The sequence below is a fragment of the Empidonax traillii genome, unplaced genomic scaffold (assembly GCF_003031625.1).
Source record: "Empidonax traillii isolate 1590-97213 ecotype Southwest subspecies unplaced genomic scaffold, ASM303162v1 scaffold253:size710434, whole genome shotgun sequence".
Taxonomy (NCBI): domain Eukaryota; kingdom Metazoa; phylum Chordata; class Aves; order Passeriformes; family Tyrannidae; genus Empidonax; species Empidonax traillii.
The window spans coordinates 92,590-111,071 of NW_020955446.1; the positions used below are offsets into that span (position 1 = coordinate 92,590).

An 18,482-nucleotide genomic window follows, 5' to 3' on the forward strand; every position below is an offset into this window, starting at 1 on the left:
AAACAGGACTGCTTACAAGATTGTAGCTATCTACATTGTTCAAGTACTGTGATTTTTCAGAACTAAAAATGGAAATATAGAGAAAACTAATAAGAATTGAAACAAGAGTTTACAAAAGTGAAAGTATTTCTTCTTGATCCGAACTGTAAAGCTTTTTAATAAATATGTTCCATCATGCAGCTGCACATGGTTGAAACAAATGTCTGAAATACACAGAGCATATAGGTCCGTGTAGAAAATGAATTGATTTGATTCAGGTCTGTCCATAAAGGATTTTACAAGACTGTTGACTATCGAAACTGATTGACAAGATCTTTTCTGTTTCTTATTGTTCCATATTGCAAGGGATGAGCAATGTTAAAAAAATCCCACAATTGACATAACTCATGTAAAACAACACAGGTAGTGGTGGCAAACAACACCGAGCATACCACACACATGAGCAGCAGAGAACTATCAAGCTCTGTTGAAGCTACCAGCATCCTCTGCAGTGATTTTAAGCAAACATGCCATTGAGAAACCTTGCTAGGAACAGACTGCATGACATAACAATCTTCGGGCTTGCAAATGAAATAGTCCTTCATGGTGTTATGAGAGGTGTCTTTTTGTGTTCAAAATATATTCAGGACTTGAACTGTGGTGTGAAACAGTGTCAATATTATGAATGTGCAATTATTTCTGTGAGTTTATAATCTAAGGGTAATGATTGTAAAGAATGTGTAAAAATCTAAGAGTGCTTTCTCTGAGTATTAGCTCATTTGGAATGGAGGTGGTGAAGAGATGGTATACCTAGATGTTGCTCATATCTGGTTTATTAACACCAATATCAGAACTGATCTCCTTGGATGACATTCTCCATCTCTTAAATCAGCCAAAGGGAAAATGCCCCCTGAGCTGCTAAGGTTTGGAGTTCTTTTTTTTTTAACTGTCAGACAAAGATGGAGGTCCCAGAATGGCAATTCTTATTGCATTTTTAGAGTTAAGAATGATCATAACCTATATTAATAGATAGAAAGTGGAGAAGTATTTCACCCTCTGATTTTACCTAACATTTCACTTACACAGAAGTAATTTTTTTTTTCCTATACTTTTCCGGGACATTCAGCCTTGGTAAATTCTGAAGCTGTGATTCTTTATTCTCAAGTAAAACTACTTATTCTAGTCTTTCCTTAATTAAGTAGCTAGGTACCACTCAGCACTTATGTAAACCATGTAACTCCACAGACAATAGACAAGCTAAATATAAGGTACACAAACATAACTGTGAGTGCTATGTCACATAGTCACCTAGTGAAGAAATTTCCCACTCAGTAATAGATAATTAAATTCAAACATATGCTTTTCTTCCAAATTTTTTGAAGAATATCAGTCTGTCTTTGATGATGGTCCCCATGCCAGAAACCTGACCAGAGACCTTGAGCTCCCACCTCCTCATACCTCCACTATTTGAGGTGAACCTATCATGTCAGAAACTGCTTTTTAAAATAAAAATTTAAAGTTCAATCTTTTAAAGAGTCTCTCTGGTATCTTTTGTTTTCTCTTGCTTTCAGCCTACAGAGAATGATTGAAAGGGCAAGGCAAGAGTTCATCTTTGTAGTGCTAGATGATCCCAAATACCAAACACCTCTGGTCATGGATATCAGTGGATGTCAGGGCTCCGTGCTGCAGACTGGAACATAGCTGGGTCTGAGCTCCATTTGACTGCCTAAGATACTTCCTAAAATAATCCTTTTCCCCTTGAAAAGCTGTAGTTACTAAATGATTTATTTCCCTACAATCACTTTAAATATATGTCTCTTTCTATAGGACTATATCTCACATAAAGATGTATATGATATATTCCTTGTTTCATGTCATCTGCAGTGCTAAGGAGGTCTGACTTTGGGGTGGTGAACTAGTTGGTACTTTTATTAGAGAAGAAGACCTTGTGCCCATATCATATATGCTTTGATACCCTTAATGTCTTAGTAACACGAGAGAAATAATGTATCCATTCTGTTGGAAAGGAAATATGATTTATTAAGAAATTCTATACTGAGATTCCCCCTACATCTGTAATAATTAATTATTCCAACTTCAAGCTTTTAGGAGAGATTTAGAAGTTTGTGAGTGAAAAGACTACTGCCAGAAAACAACCCAAAAAATAATAAGTAAGCTAACTCAGGCTGTCAGATATTGACAGGCTATAAATAATTTTCCTGGCTGGACAGGAGACTGACTGTCGTGTAAGCTTTCCATATGGTAACAACAAACGACCTTTAGAGATTTGCAGGAACAGCTGTAACAATGTTTGATGAATGGCACCACAGAGTGTGCTTATCTAAAGAAAGGGATTTACAGGAGGATCCAATTTACAATTTATCAAGGATGGCTCTCTTATTTTGACATTTTCACTTTTTAGAAGCTGTCCTATTACTAAACATAATTATTTCCAATGAAAAATAAATTAAATAAAATAATGGAAGATACCATACAATGTATTTAATTGTGACACTGATCATAATGGTCTTATTTGAATTAAACATTAAACAAAGAAGTGCAATATCACCTGACTCTAAATATGGTAAAACAGTAAAACATGCTAATCATAAAAATAGCTTTTAGAAATATACATTTGTATACAGTGTTTTCCACACCTGTTAAATATGTCCTTCATAATATTATGATACAGTACATTGGCCTTTAAGACATCAAAATTAAAAAAATAATACCAATAATTAGCCAGAGAAAACCACATTTACAATCTAAACCATAAAAATCTGACAATTGTCCAGCTTAGAACATATAAGAAATGGAATTTCTAATATTTGAACAGTAACGTCCATTTTAATAAGTAAATTGAGTTTCATACAAATTGAATCAAAGGTGTTGCTAGCCAGCAAGAAACCGCTGTTCACAATTTTCTGTGGGGAAGTCAGAGTTTCTCTTCTCAGCCTTCAGGGGGTTCACACATGACATCTCATCACTTGATCTGTAGAAACTGAGAAATGAAATGTTGGCTTTAGTATGAAGGCATAGAATTTCTTCCAGCAGAACCTCAAAAAGAAGCCAAGACAGCTGGGGAAAAGAGCAAAGAGGACTATGATTTCACTTTTTCACAAATCAATCAAATATCAATATCTATTAGACTTTCCCACCTTAAACCATCGAAGGCTAAAAGAAGAATAGTGTTCCTGCAGCAGTGGACAATCAGGACTGTGCAACAGTCCTGAATTAGACTGTATGGACCAAAAGAATAACAGCAAATCAAGCAAGAGCTGTTGAGGTTGAAGTATACCTCCCCTCAATAATGCTATGCAAACAACTGCTCCATAATGTCTATTTGAGCAGCAGGAAATAGAATAATGTATCTTAGCTGTTTTCCAATGAAATGCTTTATTTGCATAATAGCATTCAATCTAAATGAATTGCATGTAGAATTCTTTGCTTCAGTCCCATCACACTATTTATATACCTTACTCCATTTCTATTGACTGTGTGCTTTCAGCAATGCCTGTAGTTACCAGATTGATGGATATTTCCTCAGTGGCTTCCCTTTTGTTGTTGCCCATTTTATTATTGTTCTTATGTACATGCTGTAGGATATAATTATATATCTTCTGATTTCTTTTACCAGCCTCATTGTGGAGCTGCAAAAATCCAGTATTAGTCAATGCTTTTGAGGACCATTCTTCCAGCAGAGGAAGGAACAAGTATTATCTAAATATCTGAGTCCTATGATATGTGATCCATTAATGCTACCAGCTTCAACTAGGCAGTCAGGGATGCTTCAGGGGAGCATAAGACATACCAGCTACACCTACCCACAGAAAAACAGACAACAGTTTCCTAATCACATCTGTTTGGAAAACTGTCAGTAGAAAATGTTAACAGAAGTGTATGGTTTCCTTTTTTTTAAAGTGAAATTTTCTATCCAAGATTTTTTTTTTTTTTTAATTTTGACAGGAAAAATATCTTTCAGTCAATTTTTTTTCTTTTTTCCTTTTTGGTTCTATCTTTTTATATAACTAAGCCAGAATACAGCTGAAAAACCTGGTGCACTTCTGATCAAAGCCTGAAAACTTTCCAGATGTTCTTTTCACACAATTTCCACCTCCTTCAGTGAGTTTAAAGTCTGACTTTTTCTTCCTCATTAAAAAAAAGGGAAAATTTCTACTAAAATTTCAATTTATTGAAAACATGGTTTTCAAGTGACAAGGATTTTACCAGAAACATCAGAGTCCCTGCAGGAATGGCCTCTTGCCCTTTGAAGCATTCAGGCATCAAATTTCTCCCCTGTTGCAAAGAAAGCACCAGATTTCTGGTTGTAATCTTCTTGGATAATCAGGACTAGAGAGAAAAGCTCAAGTGAGAGATTCTGGAATTTTCTTCTTTCTGTTAAAACATCCTGAAACTATTATTCTCTACTTGCACAGAGAAAAATCTTCATTTCCTCTATTTTAGGTCTGATCCCTAGACAGATCTATCCCTATTAAAAAGATCTTTAAATTCTCCCCTTAAGTCTGTGAGAGGCCTAATGGCTGTTAAGTAGCTATTCATCTTAGAAAAAGTAAAAAATCCCACTGTACATCCTATTAGCTCCAAAGAGGGTTCCTCTTTTCTAGCCTTTTTTCACCTATGCTTTGCTCTTCCATTAAGCCATTATAAAAAACAATAATTATGCAAGCAAGAAGAGAGGCAGATTTTCAAGTTATTTATTGAAGCTTTTTTAGCTCACCATAAACCTGTCAAGCATTTACCTGTCACCAGCACTAAAGAGCTTCATTGGGTTACTATTGTGAAATGTTACTGCTAAACACATGGATCCAAGTCATTAATGCTTCTTTGCTCTTGTTTAGAACAGGGATATGAATTTATCAACCCTACCAGTCCAAAATCTTGCATTCTTTCTCCTGTACATGGGCTTCTTATTTGCCTCTCAATGCACATGATGTTAAATTCTGAGAAGAAACTTTAAAATCTGAAATAGTCCAGCTTTTATTTTGCATAGAATGATAGAAATCCTGGACTATGATTAATCTAGACTAATACAATGTTAATTTTATTCTATTTCTTTCTTCTGAATCGTGTACAGTTTATCATCTGGATTCATCGTAGTGCTGATGGTATTAAAAAGCTTCCATGATGACTAATTTTTTCTTTTAAATTTTTTCATTTCTTTCACCTTATATATAAAAGCATGTCCTGACACAACAAGGGTGAACTGAATTACATTTAAGCCAGCAATAAGGCTTTCATTTGATGTAGTTCTGACAGAAAACCACTTTAGAAAATGTGATTTGACCATAATGCATTTTAAGAACTGAATAACCCAACTGAGCATGTAGACTTGGCATCTGTAGACAATATCAAAGAAACAGTGTATTTTGTCCTAATTGCCATCATTATATCTGAAAAAAAAAAAAACTGGAGAGAGGTTATGGAATATGTATTGGTTCATTTCCCACCTGAAATTATTTCTACTGCTTTTTTCCCCTATATGGATGACTTTTTGAGCTTGAGCTACTGGAAACACTCTTCTTTGGCATAACACTATTTCAATCTTCCAGAAATGCTATTGCTACTGTTATTATAGTTCCAGTATGATCCTTCTGGCATTTTCACCAAATTCAAATTATACTAGACTAAATTAATTTTAACTATACACTATTACAATGTATATAACACAGGAAAGCCAACATTAAATATTAAAAACCTCACTAAATGAAAGTGCAGTTCTACTTAATGGGCCCCAAACTATAATAATTCAAAATGATGGAGTAAATCAGATAAAATCCAGTAAAAATGTAAATTTTCCCTTCTTGCCTTTTAGATGTTAAATGGTTTAAAACTTACCTCCCCTCAAAGCCTAGATAATTCCTATCTTTATGTCTCTATATTTTTAAGAATGCTCTGCATGTAAAGGACATTTTCTTGTGGGAGAGCCTGGCCATCAGATCACCTGCCAGGGGATCATTTCCTCAATGTTCTGTGCTTCATAGTCAGGAAACACAACATAGTAGGAGTAGCTTGCGCTCTTTATTGCTCCTAAAAGTCTTTTATGAGAAGACAAGGCCTCTCTGAGCAGCTGGAAGCTGTAATGGTAGACCAGCCCTTCTGTGGTAGGGTTGCTACTGACTTTTCTAAACTCGTTGAAGCGGACTTGATCTGTCTGAAGGAGACAAGAGTTTTGTTCTCTACTGGCTGGATCTAAACAGAGCTAAGCCTCTTTCCTGCTCTGATTTATTTGTTCTTCCTTACAGTTCTGAAAGAGGGAGAAGAACAGGAATATGTTCCTTCTTCCCAATAAATACCTAGTTTCTTTCTCACAGGGTTTATGGGAAAAGGGTGCTGGACATCTTTTACCATACTCATCTTCCAGACTTAGATGTACAAGAACAAATTTTACTTCATGAGAGCATAAACTGAGCATATGTTCTTGGGAGGGAGTATTAGCAGTGCATTCTGACTAAATGACAGAAATGGTGTACGTGATTAACATCTTCCCTTGTAGTATAGTATGAAAATGTTTAAAGAAAAGTCCCACAGAATATGGTTGTTACAGACTTTACCATATTACCCTATAGTAATTATAAGCAATAGGAGCATCCAGCAAGTACATGCAAGATTTTCATCTGATAAAAAGCATGTTTTTAAACAATCAGTGGCTCTGAATGTCTTTTTTGATAACTTTAATCTTTGAAATTCCCAGAAAATGCATATAAAAATGGATGTATAGATGATGGTGCACATATACACATGAAGCTGTAACTCAAAGCCTCAAGTATCCTCCCTCTTGCTCTCTTGCCTTTTTCCTTGCCAGGCATAGCCATTCTCAGGACTGGAATTCTGAGTTTAGTAACTGCAATGGAGACATCTGAAGCTACTGCTGACCACTTTTTGGTAAAACGGCACATCTACCTCTTGCAGGCTCCTGTTGAGTAGGAGACTTTAATCCTGACACCTTTCTAGGCTTCTGATGTCTGATGAGGTTCTGGCAGTGCATTATGTGACTGCCATACATCACTTTCTGCAAAACAACTTCAGATCCCATTAAAATGCAGCAGATGTGATGTCCTTTCACTCAGCACTGGCCTTCATACCTGCACTACCTCAAACTGCAATTGTAGCACGACTACGTTGATTGCATCTGAGGTTCACTGTACTGTCATCTCTGCAACTGACAATACTGAATCTAGGTCCATAGATGCTGCTCCTACACCCTGTAGGATAGCACACTCTGTTTCATCTCTAATAATTTCTTTTGATTATGAAATATTCTTTCTGGACAGCCAAGGATGTGAAAAACAATCTGTTTGCAGACAGACTCCCAACAAAAGAAACAAAATTTAATTAGCCATTATTGATCTAGATATTTTCCTAAAATGAGAAAAATCAGAACGCAGTACAGAGAATAATAGTGCAAATTGTCATTCTGTTTATTTGCTATGACTAACTCAAGACAATATCCTTTTGTCTTAAGCAGGCAGCTCACACTGAGTGTAAACCCAGTAATTTATGTTTGAAAGGTACCACGGGGGCATGCACATTTGCTGGCTTTTACACATCCGTCTTCATCATCAGTAGAAAACCATAAGGAATGAGTAGGGCTTACCAAGGAACCTTGAATTTGTATTAGCTATCACATTGACTTCACAGCTGTATTCATTTGAGGTACATCTTGTATTTAGTCTCTTGATTTAAAGCATGAAATCTCTAATTCAGGAACAGTTATATATTTAGTTTAATGCTCCCATATGAAGTGTAAATGCTCAGTTCAGTAGATGTGAGCAGGGAATGTGAATGTATATTACACACTTGCTGCTGTCAGTTGTAACCCTTGTAAAATATGACAAAATTATGGTGCTAAAGCAAAACTTTTTATAATGAGCTAGTTATACAAGATTCACTGCACTTAATAAATAGAGGGATTGTGCAGTTTGATAAATATTAATAAAGAATACCTACAAGAACTGGTTGCACCTTTTTAAAATCTTTCTTCAAATGATGAAACCTAATCATTAAGCTTTGCACTCGGTCAATCATACTTTAATTGCTGAAAACATTACAAAATCGTTTTTCTGTTCAATGAACAGCTTAATTACTTTGAAGTGTTAGTACTTATGTGAGTACATGTGAGAATGACTGTTTTACTCATCAGTGAAAACAAACTTCTCTCTCCTTTGTATTAAAATACTCTGCTTCAGTTGCTTGCCTGAAAAAAATCAGCAGGAAGAATAAGATAGCCCTATCTGATTTTTCCCCTAGACCAACATATCTTTTCTGAGTCCTGTGTAGGTAGAATTGTGATGAATACTTTGAGGTGTAGTGGTGGAGAGAGGATGCAATATTTGGAGAGTGCCAGCGAGGACATACTGCAATTGAGATGATGGTCAAGTGTGAGACTGAAGGAATGACTTTGGGATTAGAGTCACCGTGGTCATTTGACAGCCTGAGAGGGGCTATGAGGGAAAGAAGTGGATCTGTCTACTTTAAGTCTGTGTGTTTTTCTCCTGCTAGACTGCTTTTTTGCAGTAAGGCCTCCTGATGCTGCTCACAGAGTTCCCTTGAGGGATCCAGTACCAAATACAGCAGAGAAAAAAAGGTCCCACTTTTATTTAACCCTGAATATGAGTGGATATTCATAGCAAATTTTCAAAGGTATGACTCTCATTGAAGATCACTAGGTGTTTTGGGATAGTGCATGTTCCATGACTAGCAAGTCTAACTGAGTCTATCAGGATTCATAGTAAGCATTGCCCTTTATCATCCTGAACGCTGCAGACAAGATGATTTTAGGCTACAGGGTGCTATCAAAAAGCTGTAGAACAAAATTCCTACTGAATTAACCTTTGCTTGATGTGAAGAGTAGAAATTTTCTAGTGTGAGGTGGTGATCCAATTAGTAATAAAGTTAAAGGCAATAGTTCCTATCCTACCATTGCCAAGGGTACAGTTTTGAACACACAGCTTAATGCATAAAGGAACTACTAAAACTTGTACCTTGAGGTCATTCATTATGCCTACATTTTAAATAGTGTGGGTTTAAAACATGAAAACAGGAGCATACTAGGAGAACTACCTTAAACTAATTCCACAGAAATCACCTCCTAAACTTTTACAGTATTGCCAAATTAGAGTTAAGATAGGTATCAGAAACCCAGCATAGCCATTGCAGGAAAAAAAAATACTGTACATAATGATGGTATTGAGATGTTGAGTGCCCTGTCTAATCAATCAGAGATTTTTCATTTATTTAGAGGCAGAAGTTTTACTTAACTAAAAGACCAGGTGGAGTGAGATAAAAACCAAATAATTAGAGAAGAAATGGGAAGAGCAGCTTGCTGGAAGAAGTGATTGGAAACAAATAGCATGAAACAGAGATATCAGGAAAGCTCAGAGTAAACCATAGGAAGAATGAGCTGAATGAGATTAACAGTGATGCACAATGGATATTTAACTGGTGACAGTATGATGAATTAGGGCAGTCAATAAAACATACAGAATGTAGAGTTACCTTCTTAAAACTCTTATCTGTCTGAAAGACTTGGTATGGGAATGTGATCGAGGTGGAAACAATAAGAGTTGGTCTTATTTTAAACACGTTTTGCTTTGCTTCTTCCTGCCTAATGTATATTTTAATGCACAGTGCATAGTGGTGCGTAATATTTTGGTTTTATGAGGATTTCAAGAGACACTCATTTTAAAATAAAAGTTACAAAACAACATGTTGGATTTGGGGTTAAATTGTGGTCTGCCAATGGTGCAGAATCACTTATTAGATGAGAAGGAATTAGTATAAATGTGGAAAGAGGAAGCAGAGAAGAACTTAGCCTTTTAATTCTCTGTTTATCAGGTCTGGAAAACGCCTTACTCATTTTGAAGGAGTACAAAACTGGAGTGTAGTTTTAGAAATCAACAGCAACGTGGAAACTTCAGATACACATAGCATCATGACAAGCTGGCTGAGAAGGCATTTGATTAACTTCCAAATCTTCATTTTGGCAGACTGAGCTTGTTTTATTCTTCACTGATTGCTTTTTTGTTGAAATGGCAATAACAGTTCTATCACCTTCTAAATAACTTCCCTTCTCTGAGGCCTGTAAATGCTGATATATGGTTAAATTCAATCTGCCTTTCATGTTTTGATATTAATCATGCAGAAAATCTTCTTGGTAACACATTTATATTTTCTCAAAAAATGGGGACCTTTTGGAATAATTGAGTCACTAACTGCAGTGGCTCTGCAATTTGTCTTGAAAAAATAAAAACATTTAAAATTTCTGCCTTTTAATATGGAAAAATAACAACCTTTTGGCTTTCAGTGTTTACTCACGTTAAGGCTTTGAACAGAAAAATTGTTTCCTCTGAGGGTTTTTCATTCAGCATTCTTGAGGCTCAAGCATACTGATAAAGTCTGTGAAATGAGTGTTTTCTAGGGGAACTAAAGCTATTTACTTTCAAAGACTGACACACCAGGAAAAATGTGTGAACCATGACAACTGCTCAATTTCAGTTCAATCTAAGAATTTGATGATTAAGTTGATAGATTCAAATCCATAGCCAAACACAGACCCAGTGGCTGGCCTGAGTTGTTCCAGAGGATTTCAGTGTCCAAGTGAGAGCCTAGAAAACACCAGTGTCCCCCTTCCCACCCACCACTTTCCCAATGTACCTCACACTGCTGTTTTAGTAGATATATTAGGTTACTATTTTGATGCTTATTCTCCCTACACAGGGCTAGGGAATGTTGGTTCCAAATAATGGGTGAAGCAAACTCAACCCAGCACCTTAAACAAGTCAACCAAAGTTTACTGGAGTCAACCAAAGCACAGGGAAGTAAAAGAAGAGCTGCTCCACCAGAATTAGTTAAAATTACATTGGCAAAAATATTCGTGGGTGGAAACTGAAATCAGTCTTCATATTTAAAGTGTTGACTTTCTCCAATTAAATCTGATGTTTCTTTACCTGCCAAAAGGTAAGCAAAAGCTTGTGATATTTTTTGTAAGTCACCATCATCCTCACCTGAATAGAAATACAGGTTTTCTTCTGGGTGGTAGGTGTTTGGCTATCCTTATTTGCGCCCTGCACTCAGAGGTTGACTCTATGCTCATAAATTTTAGGCTAGCAAAATTTTTGGAGCTAATTATGATCTACTTAGATTGAATAAATGTGTTGAGGCTACTAATATTGAATATTAAGGTCACTTATGTTATATCAGAGATGAGTTAATGTCATTTAGGGAAGTATTTTGTTTACTCATCTGTGAGAATTTTTGGCCTTATCTGACAGCATTATTTGCCTCTGATTAAATTCACAGGTTGATATGTGGTTTGGGCTTTTTTGTTTTTAAATTAGTTTTTTTTAATAGATAAAATTGAATTATTAAAATTAAATATTTTGATGTCTCAAAAGCATCAAGCATCATGACCATCTTTTTAAATGATGACTGAAACTTCAGGTAAGTCAAGACTGATGTCAGGGTGCAATGAAAAAAATAAACCAGATTCAATCAAGAGTTTGTTCCACATTGTTCAACAGACAGTTTTCTTGACTGGAAAGCATATAACTTTTGGTGAGTTTTAACAATATATTTTGTGAATGCTCCTTTCTTGCATGTAGGGCCAAAGGCACCTGTTGGTCTGTTCTCAGAAAAAGCAACTGAGTCTACCTGCACAGTCAGTCTTCTGAGATGCATTGCACACTATACAGTTTCAGTATCAAAGCTGAAAACAGGATCCAAACTTCCTGATTCCTCATTCTTTGCTTAAAAAATTAGATAAACAGAAGAAAAATCCCATTATTTTCATGCTCTTTTGCATCAATTTTGTAAGATTCTAGTGGTTGTAAATTAATTACATTATTTACATTATAAATGTTTTAACAGTTTTATTTTTTTTTAACTGGGGACTAAATAATATAGAGTATATATTATGGAATATAGATTCAGAGGAATAGATGTGAAATCAAGAAAATTATTTTGCTTATTTGTTCTACAGAAGTACAGTTACAGGCAGGAAAGTCTAGTAGAAAGAGACACAAAAAGCATGTTAATATTGCTTGCATTTTCTGCAGGTTCCATGTGATTTGTAGAGGATACGATTTAAATAATAATTAGAAAAATATTATGTAGTCAGTCAGAAGTAACCTGGTTAAAACCTTGAACACCACTTAGGAAGTTTTCTTCTGATAAATTGATTGACAGGAAAAATGTGGAGGAGGAGCCAGTAGCAAGGCCCTTCCAATGATTTACATAACAGTGGGTGAACAGAAAACACGTCTACTGTGCTATTGCATACATTAAATATAACAAAAGGGCATGTCGGGAAGTTTCTTACATTTTTTGATTTCAAGTCATGGTTTTATTATTTTCATCATTTTTTCAGTCACAGGTTATTAGATTTACTGCAGCTTTGGAAGGTACAACAAATTACTATCTGTCGGGTATGCTGCCCCTAATGACTTTCTTAGCTTGCTCAAGTACAAATATCTTGCACTGATATTTATCAAGTGAACACAATCTTTACCTATTCATTTGTCTTAGGAATGAAGAGCATCATGTTTCTCCTGATACTAAAAGCAAGGTTTCAATGAAGTCCAAAATGTTCAGTGCATAGAAAAGACAAAATTTTGTTTGGTCTTTAGTGATTTTTAAAGCAAGCTGAAGAAGATTTCTAGCACAACATTGCTTCAGCCATTGTCATTAATTCAAAGTTTTCTACTTTTAGTTTTCCAAGTAGTTCCCTATATAAGTTGTCACAGTACCTGTTGATCTTTTCAACAAGCCTAATCAGTCTAATTTGGCTTGTAATAGAAGAGTCAGTCTCCTCTGCCCTGGTGCTATGGACAGAAAAACAATGCCTCTAAAAGGGCAATCAAAAATCTCATTTAATTGCAATAATACACTAGGTACTATCAATACTATCACATGGTCACATATTTGATCAGTCTTGCTGTTTGAGATATGCAAAACTGGGTTTAAACTAGATAAAAGTCATCAGAGAAATTTTTTTGGTTTTCTGTAGATCTTCTACTCTCAGCTGAATTTTCTCATTGTTGAATTCCATACAAAATAATACAAGCAAGGAAAGTTTCACAGCTTCATACAGATTTGCTATTAAATTAATTTCCCTTTAGCTACTTATTGGAGGGGTGTGATGGACACACTTGACCCCTTAACCAAACTCGTGATAGTTTGGTTTAGGCTTCAAAGGAGGTAAAGGTTTGAACCCTAGTCCAGCCAAGAACTCTTCTAGTTGCAGTCTGTTCTCTGAAGGCCCACAAAGGCAAAGAGTGACACAGTGAGCACTGGTGTGTATGAGGTTGAAACACCTGTCATGCAATTAACACATGAACAGTGGGAAACTTTTCCAAGACTCATTTCACAAGGAACAAAGAAAGTTGTGGGTACAAGGAATCCCAGGCATACCTTTTTCATTGCAAGTAACTTGACTACAATCCAACCACTTGATTTCACAAATATGACAGCCTAAGTGAGCCTTCTTTGAGCTCTCCTAGCCAACCAGCCTGGCTCCATGGTGGTGGTCTCCCCTTGAGCTGGGATGCCTCTTAAGGTCACTCTTTGAGGCACAGAGACCATTTACCAAGAGCAGATGTTTGGGAAGTGACTGATATTACACAAAACCTTTTAGTATGGTAACTTTGATTTGTGCCTTGGTAACTTTGATTTTTGTCTTGGTAGTTTAGAATCATTGTTCAAATGATTGTGCTATAGAGTAATAGAGTGAACCTTGTCACTGAACTTTGTTATGTCACACTTTCACAACATCGTGTTAAAACCATCTTTGCTAATACCTTTGACTGTGGACCTTTCAGCAATCTAAATCACACGTTTGCATCAACAGGGAAATGTTTCTAACAAGCTTTAGCCAAAGTACTAGTTGGTTCCATTGATTTAAATGGTAATTACATCAATTCCTACAAGAAATATAGCTATTTTTATATCATAATTGCTTTACTTTTGCATAGTGAAACTCAGTGCAGCAAGAGAATTATTCTGAATTTTATGTCTCTGGCAATTTCTGTTATTTATGTTTGAAATATGATTCTCTTTCAGATATTAGAAACAAATCTGATAGACTGAAAACAGGCAGTGAGGAGATGGAGAAAAGGAAAAGAGTAAGAAATTAAATGCTCCTGAGAGGTAAATACAACTGAAATATACTTAATGGAAAAAGAACTATAATTATTGTTGAAATAACTGCTGTAAATCTACATTGTAATCAGAACTGGGCCTTTTAGAGTCTCTGTATCTTGGGTTCTAAAATAATTTAATAAAAATGCCTCTTAAGACATCTCATTAAAGTTGACTCATTATTATGGAAGTCCCATCTAATAATGCTCATGTGGCTTCATTACTTTTAGCATAGCTACAACAGCATAAAAACACAATGCCGTGACTCTGAATATATCCTTCAAATTCCAACCAAGCAGTAATCAGAGTCTGATCTGAGTCATGACATGATAAATGAATTGTATCTTAGCTTGGATCACATGCTCTACCAGAAAACAGTTCGCAGTACTGACTGCTTAACTACTACACCACTACTGTACTATTAATATTATAGCTAGCCATTATGAAAAGTTGACAGTTTGATAGAAACTATTATTTTCAGGCAGTGTAATACAGATAAGAATGCTTGTGTATAACTCATTCCAATTAATTATTTTGTTGGTATTATACTAAGCATTAGCTGAAAGTGATTTTTTTCAAATTTACAATACTTCAGGCTTTCAGGTAACTAATTGGATGCCACCTGTGTTGTTTACAAGAGGATTGCGATAACTTGATCAGTGCTTCCTCAATGATTGATTAGCACCCATTGAAACAAGCTCAAAGAAGATATATTAAATATTCTGGGACTGCATCGGGTTGTCCAGCTGCTAAATCAGCGGGGTAAGGGAACCACCACACATGCTAACTCAGAAACATTTTTCCTGCAAGCTTTCGGTCCTGTCACACAGTTAATGGTACTTCTAGTAAGAAGGGGCTTGTTATAGATGGACTGAGGACAAACTGCTTCTCAGATATCATAACATGTGTTGGATTGCTGTTGCAAAGGTGACTTTGCTGTTCTCCTCTCTGCAGCCACAGGATTAAGAGGAGGTTGTTTGTTTTCCTTCCCACTACGTAACATTTAAAGACATAGCAGACACCTAAAACCTACCTGATATCACTGATGATTTGTGTTCCAGTGATTTGTGGCCTGTTTGTGATTTGTGTGTGAACTGTTTAATGTTAGGAGGAGATAGAAAGCCTGAATTATGGGTCTAGTAAAATCTGGGATAACCAGTTACTTGTTTTTTTACCTAAATGAAGAGAAGAAAACAGACCTGAAGTTCTCAACCCCTCCAGCTACCTCTGGTCGTCAGTTTGGTGATGTGAATCGTAAAGTTAGCTTAGGAGCTACATTCCAAGTTAGTGACTATTTTATACGTATATCTATATATATACATATAGAACTACAACAAATTCATGCCCTTGTACAAGGCAGAGCGAGAGGCCAACGTGTAAGAGCAGGTGGGTGAGAAGCTTATGGCAAACTTCACTGAACGAGTTCAAGCCAACTATTTGTCATATTTGTACGTAGATGGATCACTTATCTGAAATCACCATTTAAAGCACTCTTCAGTATATTAAAGCAGGAAAATTCTTTACGAATTGTTTTGTAAAGATCCTCAAGCTGGAGTGTCTGCAGCACTGGAGACATTTACTGAGAGACGTTTGTGGTCAAATGGTACAAAAATTTTCCCAAGAGGTGATGTTTGATGACTGCAGCAGGTGCTTCAAATGCAGCATGTCCTGAATTAAAGTTCAGATGGACAATCAAGTTATTGTGGCATAAAAGTTTTTTGCTCTTCAGCTGAGCCATAACACCAGTTTGTGGGCATGTCTTTAGTCCATAGAAAATTACAATGCAAGGATGAACAATATCCTGGTGTAGATGGGGGATGAAGAAAGTGTGCAGCATTGATGTGATGTTGTTCTGCGTGTGTAGCCAGGCAGCTAACTGAAGATGCTGAAGGGTCCTTAAATCCATGCCTGACCTAACTCACACTGCAGGCTAAACTACTCTGCCTTTTTAGTTGATCTAGGCTGAAAGCAGGCATAAGGACAGATGCCACGACTCAGTTAATGTGCAGTAACCTGTCCCTCTAAATAGACAGCATGTGAATTTACAGAGCAGATCCTACCACCTAAACCCACCAGCACACATAGTCAGTCCCTTCACAAATTAGAATTAGAAATAGAGAAAGAAACATTTTTTTTTTTAGTTCCTCTAGTGCAAAGATGAAGATGTACATACAGAGATCCAGAAGTTCCATTCTGACAGCATCTGGACTATGGCAGTGGAGATGTCCTTCTTGAACACTTTGCTGACAGCCTTAGGACAACAGAATTCTATTCAGCAAACCTGCAGCAGGTTTTGGGCAAATGACTTGGCAGAAGATTTACATCTAAATCTGGAAAACTCAATAAAGATTAAAATCCTTTCTCCCTCTTATAATATTTTTCATACTAGTGGACTCACAACTAAATTTTTGTGCTGAACTGACTTCAGAGCATTAGTTATGCCCATTTAAAACATTTTTCTATTTTCTTTTGCTGGCCTTAGTGATGAAAGAAAATATTTTTTAATCATTGTCCTAAATCCCTTTAACTATATATTTGGAAAACATTATAGATTTCAGTAAGAAATGTCATTTGGAAAGGTATTTATTATTCTGAGTTCAAGGTTATGATTTTACCCATGAAAAGTTTGTCTTAATTATTTCACATTTAACATTTTTCATGCTTTAAAAACCTCTTTTTCCCCCAAAGACTTGTAACTGGCACCATTCCAAAATGACACATTTACTATTAGTCAGCTCTTGTCCTAAACAACTTAGTCTTTATAAAACAGAATAACAACAGCTGTTAGGACTTTTTGCTTTATAAGAAGCTTATACATCTACTTTACTTTTCACTAAACAGAGGCAAATTTCAGATAACAGGGCACAGAATGGGTAGAAGCAGAATGAAATTCTGAGTATTCCTACTGGGATGTTCACTATGTCTTTGATAGTATTGTTGCTGACTTTTCCTTTATACAACTATCAATGACTGGAGTAGAAAATAAAGCTTATAGGAATTGGCCATTATATCCACATAAGTATATGTAAGTACAAGTGCAAAACAGTCTACATTACAATATGCATCAAAAACTACCAGCTTCAGATCACAAAATTACTGGCCAATGTTGTTAACTGTTTGGGTAAAAAGTATAGATGAAAGACACATAATTCAATTTATAATTGCCTTTCTTTGGAAAACACCCATAGCCTGAGATTTCTTTGAAGTAATCCTATCCCAAACAATCCATTATCCTATCCACTGCAGTTTTGCATTCACTGTTCTCCGCAGACTTTTCAAAAGAAAGAAAGTGTTATTACCCCATCACAGCAGGTAGGAAGCTAAGGTGAAGTGGCCTCTTCCAAAGCCTGATAGAAGCAACAAGGGAGGATGAAAACACAAGAATTTTACATGACTGACAATATTGGTTCTAAGCTTTAAAGTTTACAATACCAGCAACTTCTCAGCATGAAGGTCCCAGCCTTTACGAAGGTGGAAGGCATGAGTCTGACTGGCTCCACTGCCCTTATATTGGACCAGGCTGCACCTGATCAAGGCAATGCACATAAGTCCTCTTCCTTGGCCTTTCCTTGCCGTCATCATGTCAGGACTGGGGGGATAGCACCCGTGCTAGGGTGCAGAGGACACCACTCTCCACATGCAGTGAACCGTCTCCTCCTGGCACTCATGAAGTCAGTAATGACATGCAGAGAAACCAGAGGTGGTTCCCTACCGTGCCTTAGATGTGTGTATCAGACCTCTGAGCTGTATTTGGAGCTGTGTCTGCAAAACACTGCACTTCAACTAATCCCAGGATTGCTTGCTTTTTAGACCTTTTCCTACTGAGGCCACTGATAGGTGAAAAAATTCTTCCACATCATGCGTCATTATATAGCATAGATACATGCTCAGTATGTCATACCCACAGGGTGAAATGACAGCACTGAGCAATCAGAGGCTAATACACTGTATATTAACATCCCCACTTAGTTGTCTGCAACAGGAGTCTAATGCCTAATTACTGTAAAACCTACAAGTCTTGTTAAACTGTGGTCACCCCCATTGCCAATATTATTTCAGCTGGTCAGGTATTAGCTATGGTGGGAGATTATATTTACAATTATTTATTAATTACAAAATTTCAACTTCCTACAAATTAGGGTAACAGCTTCTTACAGATATCCCTCATACTTGCACAGGAGAACCTGTCCCTTTGAGAAAAAAGTATGATGTCATTTGTTCTACATTTGAAGTTAAAAGATCATAGACTCATAAAATCATAGAATCACCTTGGTTGGAAAAGACCTCCAAGATCATCAAATCCAACCCTTGATCCAACAGTACCATGATTATTAGACCATGGCACTAAA

The 18,482-nt window shown here is 36.3% G+C and overlaps 1 protein-coding gene across 1 annotated transcript in view; it reads right to left on the reverse strand.

Annotated features, from left to right (window-relative positions):
• Positions 1–1,993: 1,993 nt before the first annotated feature.
• The window catches only part of RALYL (RALY RNA binding protein like), a 209,441-nt gene continuing 192,952 nt past the window's right edge, over positions 1,994–18,482 (reverse strand). The window contains exon 10 of the mRNA XM_027889099.1: positions 1,994–3,057. Within this exon, the coding sequence (XP_027744900.1) occupies positions 2,872–3,057 (186 nt within the window). The 3' untranslated portion in view covers positions 1,994–2,871. The remainder of the gene's footprint in view (positions 3,058–18,482) is intronic.